Consider the following 19,368-nt stretch of genomic DNA (forward strand, 5'->3'; position numbering starts at 1 on the left):
TAATCCATAGTTCTAATCCACCCTCCACTCCACTGGCCATTCTTCATCGTCCCTGCAGCATACACACAACGTACTGTACATACAACACTGGACTCAGCAACCTGTGTCTGTAGTATTATGTCACATAGGAGAGATCTGGATGTTCTCCAAAAATAACCAACACATAGTCCAAATCTGCTTTACTCGTCCTCAAGCCCCTCTGATCAGCACATTCTCTCTGCCTCAGCTCACACACACTCCACCAGATGAGAATACACTAAATCTGGATCCTGGATCTTAACTACAGCTTCATGAAGAAGCAAATGCACATTTTGTACACAACAGTTGGGACAAAGCTTAATCCTGTACTCTCTAACACGCTCCCTTGCTCCACGCCTGCTCTTACCCCTGAGTGTTTTACTTAAATCTGCCTTGACACAAAGGCGTTAGATAACCATCTTAACATGTCTGGTTGCAGCCTGTCAGTCTGTCACAGATATGTGACAGCAGTAGATGGTCTAGCCGGTATTGGTAGTCATCACCAGGAACACCGCTTCAAATTCAATTTTTGCCTTGACAGCTGTTGTACAGTGCCTGTGGTGAATTGAGATGCACATGAGCTGTGCTATACATGAGGTGAATTAAAATCTCGCCACATAATGTCTATATCTGCATCCATGTCTTATCCTTCACAATTCACAAGGGAAAAGAGGGCCTGGAGTATTTTTTTCCCCCAAAAGTATCATCATTCACTTTTGTAGACTCTTGACTTTTGAGCTCTAGAGCCTTCCTCAATGATATTTTATGCCTCTACCCTCATGAATTTTGAGGAGCGACCCTGCGTGAGTTGAGAGGAAACCTTTTGAGTATTCAACCTGAGTCTGAGACATGATGCTTTACAATCCCACAAAGAGACAACCAGTGACTATCTTTTTGTTATGAATTCCGTCCACATCCAGCCATTAGGCTGTTGGTGTATCTCTAAAGCTTGTTTGGGACCCGGTGTTGTCTCCTCGTTGCTTCCTAAACCCCGTTATGTTGGCTTGAGGTAAGAGAGGGTGACGGCAGTTGTGCCCCCCCCCTCCGGCTCGTCTGCGAGACTCTGACACTAAGCCCATTATGCTTCCATTATGGGGCTTCAATTTTCCTCTGAGCTTTTTGGTTTTGACACTGCAGCTCCCTCCCTCTCCAAACCGCAGACTCACACACACCCCCGAGCCCAATATTGTTATTGTATACATTTTTCAGAGGTGAAAAGAAATAAACTACATTTACTCAAGTAGGACACTTAAGTACAGTTTTGAGATACTGGTACTTTGCTTGAGTGCTTCCATTTTGTGCAACATAATACTGCACTATATTTTGGAAGGAAATTTGTGTGTTTTTTTGTGTGTCAATACACCACATTTCAAATGAACAAAATATAGATAATATATATAGATCACATCCTGGTTTCAGGAACCTTACTAAACCGTTGTTCCCGTGAAACCTGGTAGTTGTAGTACTCGTGCATGTAAACACCTTTTGCAGGTTTCTGATCATCCTCTGCCATGTGTGGAAGTTAAGTTACATAGCAGTTAGTAAATTGATGTCATTTAATGATGATCAACAATTGAAAAAATAATAATTATATATATATATGTGTGTGTATATATATATATATGTGTGTGTATATATATATATATGTGTATATATATATGTGTGTGTGTATGTATATATATGTGTGTGTGTATGTATATATATATGTGTGTGTATATATATATATATGTGTGTGTGTGTGTGTATATATGTGTGTGTATATATATATATATATATATATATGTGTGTGTATATGTGTGCGCGCGCGCCTCCATCTCTCCTGCTTACTACTCTCATCACTCTCCTTTTCATCTTTCTCTCACAGTCATTCTGCTCTCTCTTCTTTTACCTCTCCACTCCTTTCTCTCTCCTGTAAAAGCAATACCATGTCGTTGCTTTGGCCAGCTCTTAATGCAACCCTTTACCCCCACCACTTCCCCCATGTTCTCTTTACGCTGCAGCACCCCCACACCCACTCTGAGCAGCATCACTGGGAACCCAAGAGTAAGCAGAAATCCCCATTGCTGCTGAAACACATCCCACTAATATCAGAGGCTCATGCACTGGTCCAGAACTGTGTGTGTGTGTGTGTGTGTGTGTGTGTGTGTGTGTGTGAGACTCCAAGCTATAAGTTTAATATGTAGTTTATGGTGATGAATAAGCGTTTCTACTTTCCCCCAACACGGAAGACCTGAGCTTTTAGACTTCAGATAAGTCAACAAACTGGAAAGAGTCTGGTTTGCAATCTTTCTCACGGTATCTTTGTCACATGAAAACCATTAGAACAACACTGGAGACCAAGGCCTTCAATACAGCAAACCTGTTATCATCACTACAGCATTTGTCATGGTTTCCTCAGGAGTCATAAACCCTCCTCCCTTGGTTACCTGTCATCCAACTGATGGGTGCAGCAGGATAATTATTGAGTGGAAAAGGCCCAGTTTTACATTAAAACAGCACTGAGCTCACAACCTTGAAGGTGTCATTGAGAGGCCTCTGTTTGACTCCAGTTCCTCTTGAAGACTCACTCAGTCATCCTGCGGATCATTGTTCACTGCAGGCTGGATGGAGTCGTTTGGGGAGAAAAATGCCCTGTCTTGAGGCTGCGAGATTGACTTTCGGGCCACAACAAATCGTATCTATTTTGCATGTTAATTTATTCCCTTTTGCTTCAGATAAAAAAAAAACTGTTTCCTTCAGGAAGTTTGTAATAAAAGCCTTGCGATCAATGATAATGGCATTTGTGCTTGTGTTTGTCATCTTCGCAAAAGCAACAGTGGTGGAGTTTCCACAGATTTATTTGTATACTAGTGCTGTAAGTGGCGTGTAAATTATCCTAACTGTCTCTGTGGCTTTTTATCTTTGTAAGGCAGTACTATTAGAGCCTATCCATTATTGCCCATAGCACAGCCAATCAATGTTGAAATAAAAATCAGCTCAATTTGTGGCGTTTTATGCAAACGTGCAAACTCCAACCAGGCTGACTCTTTGCTTTTTGTTTTTATAATGTAACAAGAATAGCTAAAACACAAAGGAATCAATAACACTTAAGTTTGGGTTAGGTTGGCCTCCTCTCAGACAAGTGCTGCACATTGCTGCATACAAATGAGTTTCATACAGATGTACACTGTATTGTAATTTCATTATAATGCTATGCATAGTTAGCCAACACCGTAGTTACAGGGAATAAATGCACTGTAACCTGAGAGGTTTTAGCAACGCAGCAACGGCAAGTGAGAAGTAGAGCAAGCAGCCACACACACACACAGTCAGGGTCACAGCTACAAATGAGGACACTTAAGTTGTGTCCTCCATGATTTTTCTAAGAATTTGGGGGGTTTAATACCATGAACAGGATTTCTTATTCCATAAATACACATGTTTGCTTTTAAAAATTCTTATTTGGGTATTTTATACATTTATTAGAAAGCCAATAGTACAAAGATGGCAGGAAATGAGGGGAGAGAGAGATGGGGAAGGACAGGCAACAAAGGCCCCCAATACAAATCAGTGGTGTGGTAGTTCGTGGTCAGCACCGTAACTCCTATGCCACCAGTTCACCAGTTGTGGGTTTTTTAAGGCTGATTAAGATACTTTTAGCTAAGCTAGCGGGTGACTTTAGGGATGGTTCTATTGGTCGGTCAGCAGCATCAGCAGTTGAAATTTTTCATTGTCCTCTTATACTTTGTTTATTTTCAAAAACTTGTAGAACTCTTCACATTCCCATCAGCCTCAGCTGTACTTTGTTTTGAGCGTTAACAGCTAATGTTAGCATGCTAAACTAACCTGCTAACATCTGCATGCTAACATTGTCATTGTGAGCATGTTAGCATTTAGCCCCAAGCGCCACCACTGACTCTCTGCTAGAAAGGCTATAGACTCTTCTGACTTGTTTAGACCAAATATTATCTACCTTTGACAGTTTTTAAATTAAAAACAAATATTAGAATAAATGTAACATTATTTAACATTTAAAGTATGTAAAAAATGTAAGACCAGGGGAGGGAGGCTTTGAAACAGCCTTTAGCCCGCAATAATGGAGATAAAAATTACAGAAAACTTTGGTTGCTAGTGAAAAAAAAAACGAGGGCTGTGTGGTTTGTGAAATGGGACTCATGACCTATGTGGTGAAACATCCTGGCTATAGCCCTGCATATAGTCTACTTACCAGCTTGACATATTGACATACAAGCTAACTGTCTGCATATGGGCCACATTCCCTTTTTGCCTGACCACAAAGCATATTTTATCATATTTCACAAAGCACTCTACAATTAGTTAACAGCACAGGGATTAAGGAGAGATTTGACTGCAATCTGCTGCTGTGTCTCTTTAGCACTGAGAGGATCAGTGAATCCAGCGAGGCATCTGTTTCTCCACTTGTTTTTTTTCTATCTCGTCTTTCTTTCTCTCTTTCTTCTCTCTCTTCATGTATCTTTCCTGTCACCCCCACCCCGATAGCAAGAGAGGAAAGCGGCATCAATCACTGTTAACTGACTGACCACTGTCTGTTGGTGGTACTAAATGGATCTCCACAATTGAATAGAGGCCTAAGTGTGTGGTAAATGCTCTCAATGGGTAAATGAATTTGCGGGTTAACTCGCTCTAAGAGCGTTTAGATAAGGCAAAATAATAAAAACACCTACAGCCGATATTTTTCTTTTGATATATTGAAAACAAAGTTCAGCTGAAAATCTTAACTCTCACATTCATCACAGCAGACCCGGTCTGTTAAAGAGGAATGCAGTCGAGGGTAACCCAAAGACAATTCAGCTTTATTTTCCTCATATAGATTTGACTGTACACGGTTCATACCATTACACAGAAGGCATAAATGAATAAATTCAGTGCTCTCTTTTACATCTTTTTCAAAGACACATGGCAATAATAAATAGCGCTCATGAAACAAGACGATCAACACGTTTTCAAACTGTACAACATTTACAACAGTTAAGATGCAAACTTCTGAGGCAACACAGACTTAACAAAACTGTAGTGGTAATGTGTTTGCGTGTGAGTTTCACTTAACGCTTTAGATTATACCCCGCAAATTAAACTTTAAATATTTTGTACATATCAATGAAACCTTACTGGGTATCTACTGGGATGTACGAGGTAAGAATATGCAGGGAATAAGGGGGTAACAAACTAGCATTAAGGGTGGACATAGAAATGTTTTATACTGTACGTACTTTTGAAACACAATTAACCCATTTTTCCTGTCTTGTTTTCTAGTAATGTTACTGTATACTGTAAATCCATACTCAGAAATTCAAAAAAGTGTAATTTAAGTAGTAATTTAAGTAATGTATGTCCCTCTTAAACACATTAAGAGGTTATTCTCTAACTTCTTGTCTTCTTGTCTTCTTTTCCTGTATGTACAAATGAATTTAGTTACACAGTAAGTATTTCATTGATACCATGTAATTAGTAGATAATTATGCTGCAATTTGCGGGCTGTAATCCAAAGTGTTAAGTGATTTTCTTAATGGTGTCACTTTCTGTTAGTTGATTTGCTTTCTGGCTCTCAAATAGGATGCTCTGGTAAAAAAAACAAAAAGGACTTGGCAATTGTTTGCGAAAAGGTGCCCACATATATACGATTTAATTTCATTTCTTCACTTGACAAAACAGAAATAAGAGTAAAGATGTGTATTTAAGTAAACCTTCCCTTAGATCAAACAATTAGTTGCTCTTACAGCTCAAAGAAAATTTGTATTTCAAGAGAGTCAGAACCAGGGGTTGCACTTTAAGTGAACCATCCTTCCGTCTCACTTGTCGTTGGGGGGCTTTAAGATGTGGCTGATGTGGCCTGAACTGTAGGAAACATTATCAGCCCAGCGGTCTGAAGCTACAGAGTATTGGCCCTGATAGTGGGGGGGCTCTGTGGTAATCCCTCTGACATGGAGGCCAGGCAGGGGGAGAACAGACTGACAACACATCTGGGGTTCGTAAGTAGGATGATAGCAGGCAAAGCTAGTGCTCTGCTGGACTGAGTAGATTACCAAGAGACGCTTGGATCAGACTGAGGAAATAGCCAACACAAAGCAAATCTTTATCAGTGTTCCTACTAATACTTGTTGGGGTTTTGAATGTTAAATGAATGTTTTGTATTTTGTGTAACCATTTAATTTGCTCAGTAATATCTGCAAAGAAATCTGCATGTCTATAAATTGATATCTCCTTGTCTTAAATCTGTGCATTCAAACAAAAAATAAATTAATCATTTTGATGTGTTATATATTACTAGAATGGATAGAGTTGGTTTTCTCCAAACCCCAAACTTCTTAACTGTCCTCCAACACATAACATTTGATGCCCGGTGAGTCTGGAAACAGATAGTTTAATACTGACAGATGTCCGCTCTCAGACAGCTTTTACACAGACAAGAACAAGTCAAGCACCTATAAATATAGAAGAGAGACCTGCTGTGTAGCAAACAGTGTTCGCCCTCACTCAAACAGAGGAGACATCAATTTCTACGGACAGACAGACGGACAGACAGACCAACGGCCATCTACTTCCTATTAACTTGTAAGCGTCAGCAATACATTAAAAAACATCAGCATGGTTCAAAATTCATACTTGTGCCACTGTTCTTGTAAATTTCTCTCCCAATGAAACACTGTGTTTTTGCCTTGTGCATATGTCTCTCCTCTTTTTCTCTCTTCCTCTCTCTGCATTCCTGTCCATATGTGTAAAAAACAAAAAAAGAAGAGGAGAGTAAAGTGCATCGCCAATGTAAAGGCTTTGATATGGCCAGACAGCAGTCCTACTCATTATCAATCAAGAAGCATGCAGGTGCCTCCTGGGTCGCATAGGGACTTTGATCTAGATTGTAGCCCTATTGTTGTAGCTGATAGACAGGGATGGTTTAATTTGGGAGGTGAGCCAATATTAATTCCCCAGTGAGCAAAAATCCACTGAAAAATTTTGGAAATCCAGTCACATATTCAGAGTGAAAGGACAAAATAAAGTCAGATGATAACAATAAGTGTATGATTCAGTGTTGAGATTGAACATTCAGTGGTGTGGAGGTGTTCTTCACTGCTTTTATCCGGGCTGCACATCTTGATGCGGTTGTTACCTCACCGTTAACAACTGCTGAGGGACTGACACTTCTTCTCTTCCTTCTCCTCTTCACCCAAAATCACAAAACATACCAGTCTTGGAGGGTGATAGAAAGTAATGTAAAAAGCTTTGTGAGTCTGTTTTGTCGTATCCCTACAATGATCTTCTACCGTGCTCAAGACTCAAAACTGGGAATGGTCCATCTCATCCAGCCATGACGCGGGGCTGGTGGGGAAATCAGGGTATCCTGTACTGCTGCCTGTGGAGAGGTCTGAGGTTGGGCCCCCTGCCATGGCCCTCAGGGCCTGTCCCACGCCGCCCGGCCCGCCCTGCACCACCAGACTGTCCATATTGAAGCCTAGGTTGTTGAGGAGAGGGGTGTGGCCGGGCAGAGAAGTGATGGAGGAGGGTGACTGAGGGAGACCGTAGGGGCTTCCTGCTCGGATGTCGTGGTAGGGTTGTCCCGCTGCGTCGACTGAGAAGCCACCATTCAGCACCCCGCTGCTGGTCACGTCACCGACACTCCCATAAAGCCCGTTGGTGTGGCCGAGATCTGACAGGACCTGGTCATCTGTGGAAGAGATACCACCACTTAGCATGAGGGGTGTAAACATTTGGACGCATCAACTGTCCACACTGTCAACTGCAAGAGCATTATATAGTTGTTATATTTCAATACAGTTAAGTGCTTTTATGAGTGAGATTTATTGCAGCAACATTATGTGGATTTTACGAAGGTACAGTAAGTTGTCCGCTGAAGTATTTGATAAGTGTTTGAATTTTGTTGGTGAGAAAGCATGCTCTTCTTCTCTACGAAAGGAGGTATGTATGTGTGCAATTACTGCAGCACAAAATATTTGTTTCCATTTCAATCCTTCCTCCGGGTGGCTTCAATAACAACAAAGCCCCAGAGCACTTTCTCTCTAATTGACTAAAAGCCTCGCATGCTTTATAGAGTTTCTGTCACCATGTTTTCATTTCTCATAAAAATGGTCTTCTTTTTAAAAGTGGCTTCAGGACTTTTATGACTACCCAAAACGGGGTTTGCGAACATTAAATAACATAAGGATGTCTAAAATGTCATTTGCTTCCCACTAAGGAACCTCTCTCTTTTCCAATAAGCTCCATCATGGCGACAAACAGAGGCAGGAGGATGCGTCAGCGGCAATGGGGAGGTGTGAGGGGAATGTGAAATGAGAATGCCATTTTGGATTTGCCTGACACAGTGCACTGAGCAATGCAAGAAAACAAATGAAATGCCACAAAGACACATTCAATCGCTGCTGCACTCAGAACCGTGTCATTTAGCAGCTTGTAGAGTCCCTTAATCCCATTAGCACGACAGCATGACTGACAATTCCCTTTCAGGAATCTGTCTCTTAAGCAATAATAGATATGCACTTGGTTGAAATGATCCACATGATACGTACCTCTGAAGCTCAGCTCACTGTCGCTGAGTCCTGCGTCATCCGCCGAGCTTTCCTTCTCCACTTTAGTTCCTCCTCGGCTGCGTTTGACACTTTTATAAAACTGAGTCCAGCGATGTCGACCTGCGTCTTTTTTCAGACGCTTTTCCTTTGCTCGCCGGTTCTGGAACCACACCTGACAGGGATAATAATAATGATCATTTACTGAAAATAAGAATAAATTTTGTAACTATTCAAAACAATGACTTACTACTCCAACTAATAATAATAATTATCATCATAAATAATATTTTTTCTGTTTAATCTGAATTAATGTTTCAAATCTAAAACTCTTCCAACCATTTAGTTTGACACAAAACAGTTAGAATTTTATGAGATAGTTGTGAAGATCAAAACTTAACAGCACAATGAGTAGTCTAGAACTGCTCTATATGAAAAGCGCTATGAGATAACAGTTGTTGTGAATTGGCGCTATACAAATAAAATTTAATCTAATTTATTTTGAATTTACACTTGGTACATGGAGACCAACTTAGTCTAAATTAACTAAGTGATTCTCATCAAAATAAACTTAAAAAAGCAATGTTCTAAATGGTGTTGCATGAAGACAATTTGAACAAAATTGAACATCAAGAGAAAAAGCAGGAAAATTGTGGTAAGAAATATTAAAGAGATATTAAAAAGAGCCTCAAAAACAAATAATTCCTTACATTGAAGTAAATATATAAATAAGTTTTAAGAGGAGTTTGTTTTGCGTCTTTGTATTGTCTTTTAAATAAAATACCATCTTTTTAGGCCTTCAGAAAGGTAAAAGTCTGAAAACCCTGATAATACCAGTTTTACATTTGTATTTAAAGCATAATTAATAAAAATGGTTGCTAGTGATAATGATAAGCTAGTGTTGACAAACTGAGCTGCTGCATTTTGTACAGGTCAAAGACGGACCAGAGAGCCTTTTACAGGAATGGGGACACCTGCAGTATTCTGAATGTGACAAGACAAAACCCTCTACCTGCACTACTCTCATGTCTAGCCCCGTCTCCGAGGACAGCTGCTCTCTGACGTGGCGTGCTGGCTTCGGCGAGTTTTTGTAGGCACTTTTGAGGGTCTCTAGCTGCTTCGCCGTGATGGTGGTCCTTGGTCGCTTGGTCCCAGCCTCTGAATCATCTGAAAACATCATTACAAGTGTGAGTGACTCCTTCTTACATTTGTCACGTTTCCTTAACAGGCAGTGCCCCTCGGCCTTTGCGCGGAGTATTTGTGTGTTAAATGAAGTGAATGGTCGTGTATGGAAGAGTATTATTGTCCTTGTGCATCTGTCCCACAGCAGAGGACATAAATCTATCCAGCCAGAGTGCCAGAGGAACAGAGTTATTGGGGCCGCACCATATAGGAGCATTGCTTCACTTTACATAATCAATCAGAGATGCATGGAAATCTCAGAAGAGAGGGAGGGGGAGAGACAGCATCCACACCCAGACGACAAACAACATAGATCCACAGTCAGAAGTCATTTCATTGCATTGCACAGTGCACACAGCTTGAACACATCCTCTGTGTCAGCACTGAACCACATAGACTGAGTCTGACTGTAGTGATAAAAATGTCATGATTGTTGCAACGGATCTTTTTAAGTAAAGTTTCAACCTGTATTTTTTCGTTTGAAATTTAATTGGATTTTTCAGCTAATGTTGTTGCTTAATATTTTGCATGTATGCAGACCTACCGTTTTGTTTTGCAGTCTCATAATCCACCTTACACACCAGCCTCCCATCCTCCATGAGGTAAAACTCGTCCCCGGTGGCCAGTTGTCGGCTGCACATGATGCAGGCAAAGCAGTGCAGGTGATACACAAAGTCCTGCGCCTTCCGCACAACCTGCGTCGGAGGGATCCCCTGTTGGCATGATGCACATTTTGTTCCAAATCGCCTGCGGGAAAACATGAGGAAGAGAGATGCCGTTAGTAAATTTGATGCAAAACACCAGCAGGTTAGACTGCCATGCTTCTCCTGTTTATACCCACTTTACAGGCTCATTGAGATACTGAAACCAACCCAAGATTAAAATTTCATATGCTAGACAGCTATTTCTTCAACTGCAGCCAAGAATGATGGCACAGTGTCTATATTAATAGAAGCTCCAGCTGTTGTGAAGGGAAATATCAGCACTGGAATGCATTTCTGTTAACGATAGACCTGTCCACAGGCTGATGGATGGAGAGGATCAATGCACTTGTTTGTTTGTGTGTGTGTGTGTGTGTGTGTGTGTGTGTGTGTGTGTGTGTGTGTGTGTGTGTGTGTGTGTGTGTGTGTGCATTTTGTTTGCATGCTTATGTGTTTGCAGATGAAGTACTGAGAGCTAAGGAGGATAAGGAGGAAGACGAAAAAGAGGAGGATGATGAGGGGTGCTCACAGTAAACACACCCTGAGGAGAACCAATAAAACACTGACTCAGGAGAGGTTTTAAATCACACAAACAACCCACAGAAATAAAAAGAGCAAGGTGAAGGCTCCAAATCACTACCGGGTAGCACACACACCACTGGATCTGTGTGCATTTTTGTGTTTATGCATGTGTGTGTTGTCCAGTCAAACATGTCCCTTGACCACAGTTTGAACATGCAAACGTGCCCCTGCTGTCCCCTGGGTCGGCTAACACAGTTACCTCTCAGTGAGACTCCAGAGCTCTTTAGGTCTCATTCAAGCTTGGAGCATTAAAACCTTTCAAACATGATTTAGTAAAGAGCCTCGGATCTGATGATCCTGTTTTGGATAAAAGTCAAACTCAATTTTCTTCTGTAATGCTTTAGAAATCCAATCCTTTGACAGACAAAAAAAGAAAAATGAGGAATGGCAAAAAGATATAAACAAAGGGTACATTTTACTTTCTATATTATTACGAGATTTTATAAATACCATCAGCACATATTTTAATTCTGAAATAAATGAGCAAACATAGTCCAGCATTATGCATTGAGCTGAACAATGATATAGCTTTATAACAGGCCATCAAAATTATATAGATTATTAATTTTAACAATTAGAAAAAAGAAATATAAATTCAACCCAGAGAATTAATAATAATTCACCAAAAGATGATCAATTAAATGGCTCTCTGTGTTGATATTTAGAAATAAAAGTTGATAAAACCTTGATATAAAATATCTGACATCATCTGACATCGACGAAATAGAATTTTTCTTTCATTATAATACAAAAAAATCAAAAGGCGACAGTAAATATTGCTAAACAATATGACATAACACTGGATTTATGCTAATGCTTTAATATCTGCTGCGAAACAAGTAGCTAACAATTTAGGCTAATGTTGCCTGATATAAATTATAAATATAAACCTATAAATTGCTTGTAAATATCAAATATAGACGAGTTATTCAAAACAAGTTTCCAGCAGAATAAGTCACTTTTCCTCTCCCACCACACCATTTAAAGGTGAAAGTCACCAAAATGTTACTTTTTCTGCGTGCATCTCGCTTATTTTGTTTTTGTATCGAGCACAGTTAAGGGGAGGAAACCAACTCAGTTTTAATAATAAATCATGGACAGCTATGAAAATATATATAAATGCCATTACTTCACCACTGAGACAAAAGCAATAAAAAAATCGAAACAGATAAACACACTGACTTGAAGAAATCCTCCTTGCAGTAGACGCTTCCTGCCCGGGAGAAACATTTGTCCGATAGCGGAGTCTGACAGTCGGCGCACTTGAGGCACTTGGAGTGCCAGTGTCTGTCCAGCACCTTCAGGATGAACTTGTCCAGGATGTGCTGACTACAGCCGGCACACTGAGGGATCTCTGCAGGGGGAGACAAGAGCACAAGGTCACACACACACACACACACACACACCGTGAGTAAAAAGAGAAGTGAAACTCTGACCATGAGGCAAACAACAATAGGTCTACCTGATATCCATAGAAATAAAGCAAGCGTTCATTTATATTCATCGGTAAAATAAGCTTTCCCTCCATCGTGTCCCAGCCTGCAATTTGGCCTATCACATATCAGACAGGATGGATAATATTATATTAGGCCTAAAGGATAGGCTGTTATAATAATGATATTTAAAGACACAAGATCGTAGTGTAGAAACGTTTTGTCTCAGTCTTGTCGTTCAATTTACTGTGGTATGTATTTTCTCTCGTCCTATTTGTTTTTAATTTCCGTAATGAATTTCATTTTTTTAATTTTATCGTCTTTGCTGAACTGTAAAAAACGTTTTGGGAATGTTTCCGTGTCTGTCCAAGGTGCTGAAGTCGGAGCTGTTTCCCAGCAGTGCAGAGAGATAACCTAGGCTACTTTTTGCCAATCATATTGATTTTTCTTAATTTTATTAACCAGCTCTATGACTCTGTAGCCTGATCATCTCTCTAGTTGGTTTTCTAGGAGGTGTGGTGGCATCTATGTAAGTAAGTCAAGGTGAGATTAAATTTCTTTTTTGTGGTTTTGAGAAACACAACTGGGAAGCAGCAGCAGACCACATGCAGAAACAGGGACCGTGCTGTATTTAACCTTCCGATTCCCTCATATTACTGCAGCGGCATCGATGATCTACTACAGTAAACTGCAGATTACTAAAAGTGAAATTAAATTAAATGAATCAAACAGAAATAAAAATGTTCATCCATAACAAATTACACATTTCCTCATAATGCCGGTCCTTTAACAAACAACCAAATTTCAGTGGCTAGTCTATTTATACCTATTACACGAAATATGTTGCACAGCAACTGGCTTATTCCATAGTGATTTCATTTAGTGTCTTTTATCATAATCAAGTGTATATATTTGCATTATATTTACGAGAACAAATGCGTGGTTGCTGTTGTGAAAAAAGGCCTCATGTTAGCATCTAAAAACCAACAACACTGACGATTAATTTTGCATTTAATCTTCCTCCATTATTCTGCGGTGCAATTTTTCTACATTTTCTTTCGCGGCTTCTCTTAGTCAAACATCCACATGATATTTGATAATGAAAAATCAATATCGAAAAGAAGTGGGCAGAGAAAAGCAGTGTGAACACACACACACTCATGAGCTGCGGCTGTTGTTCACCGCCGAGAGAAAACATCTCTTCCGTGAAATCATCTTATAATAACCGTCAAAGCTCAAGATGCCTTATAATTAATATCATCACAGCATACAGTCTGCAAAAGACAAAGGCTTATGCAACATGGAGGTCAAGGCAGCCAGCACACAACGTTTAAACTTGTTGTTCAATTCTTTAAAATGTAATAATTGAGTGCATTTATTGTTTGCATTACGTTGCTGTTAAATGTTTAAATGTACAAATTAGATGAGTGACAGTGACAGATTAATATTTGGTCATTATTATAAACCACCAAAGGAAAGCAATGCACACAATAAATACTGAGCAGTAATTCCTGCGCAGACGCAGACAAGGATTACTGGCTGGCCTGGTTTAGTTTTACCTCAACAGTGAGTAAATTCCTACAGGGATAATGCTTGCACCTGAATCTGTGCCTTGGACTTTTAAAAAAAATGAGTATAAATTAGAGGTATTTAAAATATCTGGAGATAAGTGGTGGGTGGGTGAAGCTGAGCGAAGAAAAGTGGTGCTGAAAGGAAAGCAGCACGATCTTGGCAACGACTGAGCGTCCACCGTCCAGCTTCAGTGTGTGTGTGTGTGTGTGTGTGTGTGAGTGAGAGAGAAAGAGAGAGAGAGAGAGAGAGAGAGAGAGAGAGAGAGAGTAAACCTCGTGTATTCAGGGCGGCATCATATCTTAGTATCTGTTGCCACCACTCTCCACTCTTCACTACATTCAGCCTCATCACCTCAGTCATTTCACACAGGAAGTGAAGCACATTTTGATTGAACGGGGCTTTCAAATATATATATATATATATATATGTATATATATATATAAAAGAAGAGGTGCAGTCTGGCAGCCTCTCAAACTTTCAATTGTCAAATGATTTGTGGTAATTAAACGTGAAGTAAACACTTTATATCCAAGACTAATAGCCTGCAGGTTAAGGTTTGGGTGTAATTGCCCTGAGTCAGCAGAGCGCTCTGTCCATGCTATAAAGAATTATTTAGATAAATTTTCTGTTGCTTTTATTCCTGGAATAATCCAGGGTTTAAATCCAGGATGAATGCTGGAGGCCTACTGCAGGGGGGCTGAGTGGCAGGATCTTTATCCAATCTTTTAATCTGCCTCGATTTATAAAATTAAAGAGCATAAGCCGACCACATATAGTCTCTTTTTCCTTTAGTTAGGTATAAATACTTTGCTCAACAGGCTGCGAGGGACTCTGAAAGCACACACGTGACATCATGCAGTTATCCTGTTTCACCTTTATTTTTTGTTTTCAGTTTGTTCACACCAAACAGACAATGCGGTACAAATGTAATAGGCCTAATATGATTGTGTATTGTTATTGGTTATGATCATTTGCATGTTAGAATTGACCCTGAATAATACCTAGAGCTACAGGACGGGACAGAGCGTTTTATTTTGAGTGTTTTGAAACCAAGAAGTAGCCTAGTAATTATCTATATTATCCCATTTTGATTCTCTTTGTTTTCGAGGTAGCCTATTAGACTAGGTCCATCTGTACATTTTACTAACTCGCCAATAAATAATTAGGTCAGAGCAGAGCTGTATCCCATTGCACTTCTATCCTTGCACGATCAGATTATAAAGGGCCTGGGGCAGATTAACACGCCGGGACGAACAGATGTACGGTAATTCTCGCCTTTGATGCTGGGAGGTAGAACATGCAACAAGATGCTGATAATAATTATTTGGTTTTATCCTCAAATAATGGCCTCCGGCTTCGGAGACAGAGCAAATAAAGTGTACCAGGCATTTAATTTGACCCTGTATTGAGAGTCAATCAAAGTCAGAGTGTGTTTGTCTGATGGGTGATGACAACTGCGTCTGATCCCTTGACCATGCACGCACGTTTACAAATTAACAGCTGGCTGGGAAGGCTCACTGTAAGCCCAACAACCTGACGGAGGATGCAGCAAAGTTTGAGCCCAAACTGGGAAATGAAATACTATTGCTTTAAATAACAGAAATTATCTCATTTCTCCTAAGGGATGGGATGGAATTGCCATCTTTGCACTCAAGTGTTGCAGCCTATTGCAGAACACAGCCTGCAGCCCTGTGAAGCTGCAGACATTAACTGGACATGCGGAATGGTCACTGCTTGGCTTTGATGGCAATAGTCTTTTATTTAAGACGTCTTTGCTCATTGAAATACAAGCAGCATGGCACGTTATTGGCCTGTAAGTGACAATGTAAGGCTGTACTATTCAGCTTGCTCTCCTCCTCCTCCTCGATTACTGTAACTAAAGCCCTCTCCATACAGTAAAACCCTGCAGCGCAGATTGCAATCGACAACTGGTTTCCAGATTAATAATCGACAGAAAATGAGGGTAAACACATGTCTTACGTTGCAGTGGCACGCCGAGGATCTCCGGTAAACTCTTTACTGGACTCTCTGTCGGTAGGACCGCCGCACTTTGCATCATCGTGATCCAAACCGGGAGACAAACGCACGCACATACACCCGCAACACGGTGGGCGCACTCCCCCGTCCTGTCTCTTGGAGAAAAAAAAAAGTATGATGGTGCTGATGTTGAGGCCTCTCTCCTCTCTGCAGGGTGAGCTCCCTCGCTGTCCCGTCAAGCCTCTATCCCTGTTATTCCTCTATTCCGGGGGATGGTGTCCGTGCCGTGCCGTGTTGAGCTGTTTTGGAGTGAATCAGACTGACTGCCCTGTCCATTCAACGCTGCAGGGGCGGCGGAGCCTGACGTCATCGCGGCGGAGGCTCACGAGGGGGCCAATAGGAGGGCAGGAAGAGGAGGCCCCCGGGGCGGAAAGCATCCTCCATAGGTGTACGAGCGAGGAGGAGAAAGCAGAGGGGGAGAGGCGTCTAACATGGTATATGAAAATGTCTCCGGAGAGGCGGGACCTTGTTCCTGTGGAGACCATAAATAGCTCACTGCAGTGGCTCCCGGAGGGGCCCCGGGCCAGCAGGGTTCCTTCTGGAGAGGAGAAGGTGGGGTCCCATGCAGCCAGGGAAATGTGAGGAACAGCTACATTTCACTTTTGTTTTTGGAATTAACAATAGGCCTAAGCCTTAAACAGACTTCTCTTCAGCATGCGCCAGATTATTTGGACAAAATGCAACACAAGGTTTTATAGATCAAACAGAATGTAGGATTGTTAGACACAGAACTATTTCATCAAATTAAACACATTTTTCTTTCTTGTTTCATTCAGCTAGAAGACATAGGCGATCTAGGATGAGATTGGCATGTAGCTGTAAGTATAAAAGGTGCATGTGCAGGCAAGCTGTCAACATGAAATGAAACCAATAATATTTCCCAAAAAAGTTCATTCACACGTTTTTCCTTAACACAACCCTCCTCAGTGTCTGTTTAAATATCTCTTCAGGGTGAAATGTGACAAATGAGTTGTCAATAACAGCTAAGGGAACAAAAGTGAACCCACAAAAGTGGTGTTATTGGACACATGTCTGAGTCAAATCCACAGCCCCTTCACCTGTGTGAGCTGTGCGTTTCCCTGGCAGCGTGGCAGCGCCTGTGTATCTCTCTCTCTCTCTCTCTCTCTCTCTCTCTCTCTCTCTCTCTCTCTCTCTCTCTTTCTCTGTCTCTCCCAGTGACAGGTAGGATTAGGAGTCTGGGCGCAGTCCTCCTGACACTGTTCATTTCAAACCCCATCGTCTGAGACTGCTCTCCCGGATAAGATATTCCCCCCGGAGGGCTGCTAGTTCAAGCTAGATGAACTCAATCTTCGCTTCCAATTTACTTCAAGCGTGGAAAGGAAAGCACACAGTGGCGCTTTCCCCATGGTCCGCCTCCAAACCAACGCAGGTTGTTTCCATCAACAGTGAGGCCGTCTGCAGGTCCCAGGTGAACGTGTGCAGCTCACACCAGCACACACCACACCTGCCCAGACACATCTGGATACACGGTCAACTGCAGCAACACCAGCGTATTTAATTTGAACAAGAAATTAAATTTCATGTTACGTGATCATACAATCAAAGTGGTTTTCAGCAATCTAAATGTTAGAATTATCCCTGTATAAATTCAGTGCATAGCATAATAATAATAATAATAATAATAATAATAATAATAATAATAATAATAATAATAATAATAATAAACAGAGGCTCTAGATTCAGTGTTGCCCTCAGAAAATCTAAGGTAAAACATGTTGTTTGCAGTGGAAAAATATTTACACCAAATAATGTTAGAAAATTTGTAATTTTATTAACAAAAAACAATAAGTGTACAAGAAGTGTGTATACAAATTACAACACAAACTGTGTGGCGTTGGAAACTGATATTCTGCACTGGGAAAGAAAACGGGGGTTTTGTGTGTGTCCAATTCCAACACGTAACGCAGCGCTGCCAACATTTTCTGTACTACATTATGCTGATTTAACATCGTATCCCTTCCCGTATAGGCCTATAGCCTATTTCCAACTATGGACTGTTTATTCTATTGTCGCACGCCGTTTATGTACTGTAGGGACCCACAATCCCATAAGCCGCTCGCCTGTGGGTAATGTTTTAAATGTAATTTAGTAAAACGAAAACGCACATCAAGCTGATTAAAAAAGGAGGCTGGGATATTACAGGAATTTTACCTATTCAAAGTTGCAGACTCCAGGCCAGGCAGGTGTCCCCTCCGTCCATCCATCCATCCATCCATCCATGGTGTGGGGCAAGGGAATCATCTGGTTTTACTTTATTTTCATTATACACTTTTCCCCTCAAGATTATTCAATTTATTCAACTATTCAATTACTGTGATTGTTAGTATCGAGGCCCTTTAGCTGCCCTGGAAAACAATGCAGATAAAAATGCTCTTAACCTGTCAGCAAAGGGCAATGCAATTAGAATAATTGACGGATGCAAAATGCAGAAAGGAAAAAGATGTGAGCCCGAAAACGATGTGACACTAAATGATGTGCGTTTTTTTCCACCGTTAAATGAGTTGGCAAAAAAAGTGGGAATGACAAGATGAATTGCAAAACAATGCACATCTGAAACTATTTATCTTGCACAAGATGAGCACAGCCAATATTTAAAAGATGAAGTGATAAATGAAAGATTCGGCTACAAAAATATATTTCTAATAACCACAAAAGATGCCCAGTTGTTTACTGCTATCCAACAGTCCCTCGCGCATGAATCAAATTTAACTTAATAACAAATCATCACCATGTTATATCCTTAAACAATGAACTCAGATACACAAAAAGGAAAACAGGGGAGGAAAAAATGAAATAATTGGAATAATGCAATTTCTGAGAGAGGTGAAATGACTTCTCTTTGTCTAGGCTATATGAAGGCGCTACAGAGGAAGCAGCTCTCGGGCAATAATTCAAGCTGAGGGCAACTCCTTTGCCACAGCCGTTGACCCAGCTACTTCTAATTAGATATAATATTTCAGTGGACGAGTTCATTGACATCTGCGATTCACAGATCCATCTTACTGAGCCGGGAGTCAGAAACACAGAAACAAGTCCACGTGTAGTGTGAGCAGGCTTATGTGGAGCATAATACAGGTGTGAAACAGTATGAGTGTCTCTGCGTACTGTCGTATATACAACTCTGCGGCAGGCCTGCTTTATGATGAGCCAAAACATCAAATGTTTGATGGATATGAATTTATTATTTTATGTGTGTAAACACAGGATGTGTGCATTCCTCTTCTGAACATTATTTCCAGTGTTGCAGAGTTCAATCTCACTCACAAACACACACACAAAACATCA

At 40.7% G+C, this 19,368-nt stretch overlaps 1 protein-coding gene across 1 annotated transcript; it reads right to left on the bottom strand.

Moving 5' to 3' along the window:
- Nucleotides 1-5,434: 5,434 nt before the first annotated feature.
- lhx4 (LIM homeobox 4) lies at nt 5,435-16,084 on the bottom strand. Its single transcript, XM_038717011.1, has 6 exons — nt 16,006-16,084; nt 12,203-12,374; nt 10,282-10,484; nt 9,568-9,722; nt 8,559-8,730; nt 5,435-7,699 (listed from the first exon to the last, which is right to left on the bottom strand). Exons 1-6 carry the CDS (start codon nt 16,082-16,084, stop codon nt 7,311-7,313), a joined length of 1,170 nt encoding a protein of 389 aa, XP_038572939.1. The 3' UTR covers nt 5,435-7,310.
- Between the last annotated feature and the right edge of the window lie 3,284 nt (nt 16,085-19,368).

This window comes from Micropterus salmoides, unplaced genomic scaffold, assembly GCF_014851395.1.
Source record: "Micropterus salmoides isolate LMB-PRFRI ecotype aquatic unplaced genomic scaffold, ASM1485139v1 Ms_hic_scaffold_13, whole genome shotgun sequence".
NCBI classification, from domain to species: Eukaryota; Metazoa; Chordata; class Actinopteri; order Centrarchiformes; family Centrarchidae; genus Micropterus; species Micropterus salmoides.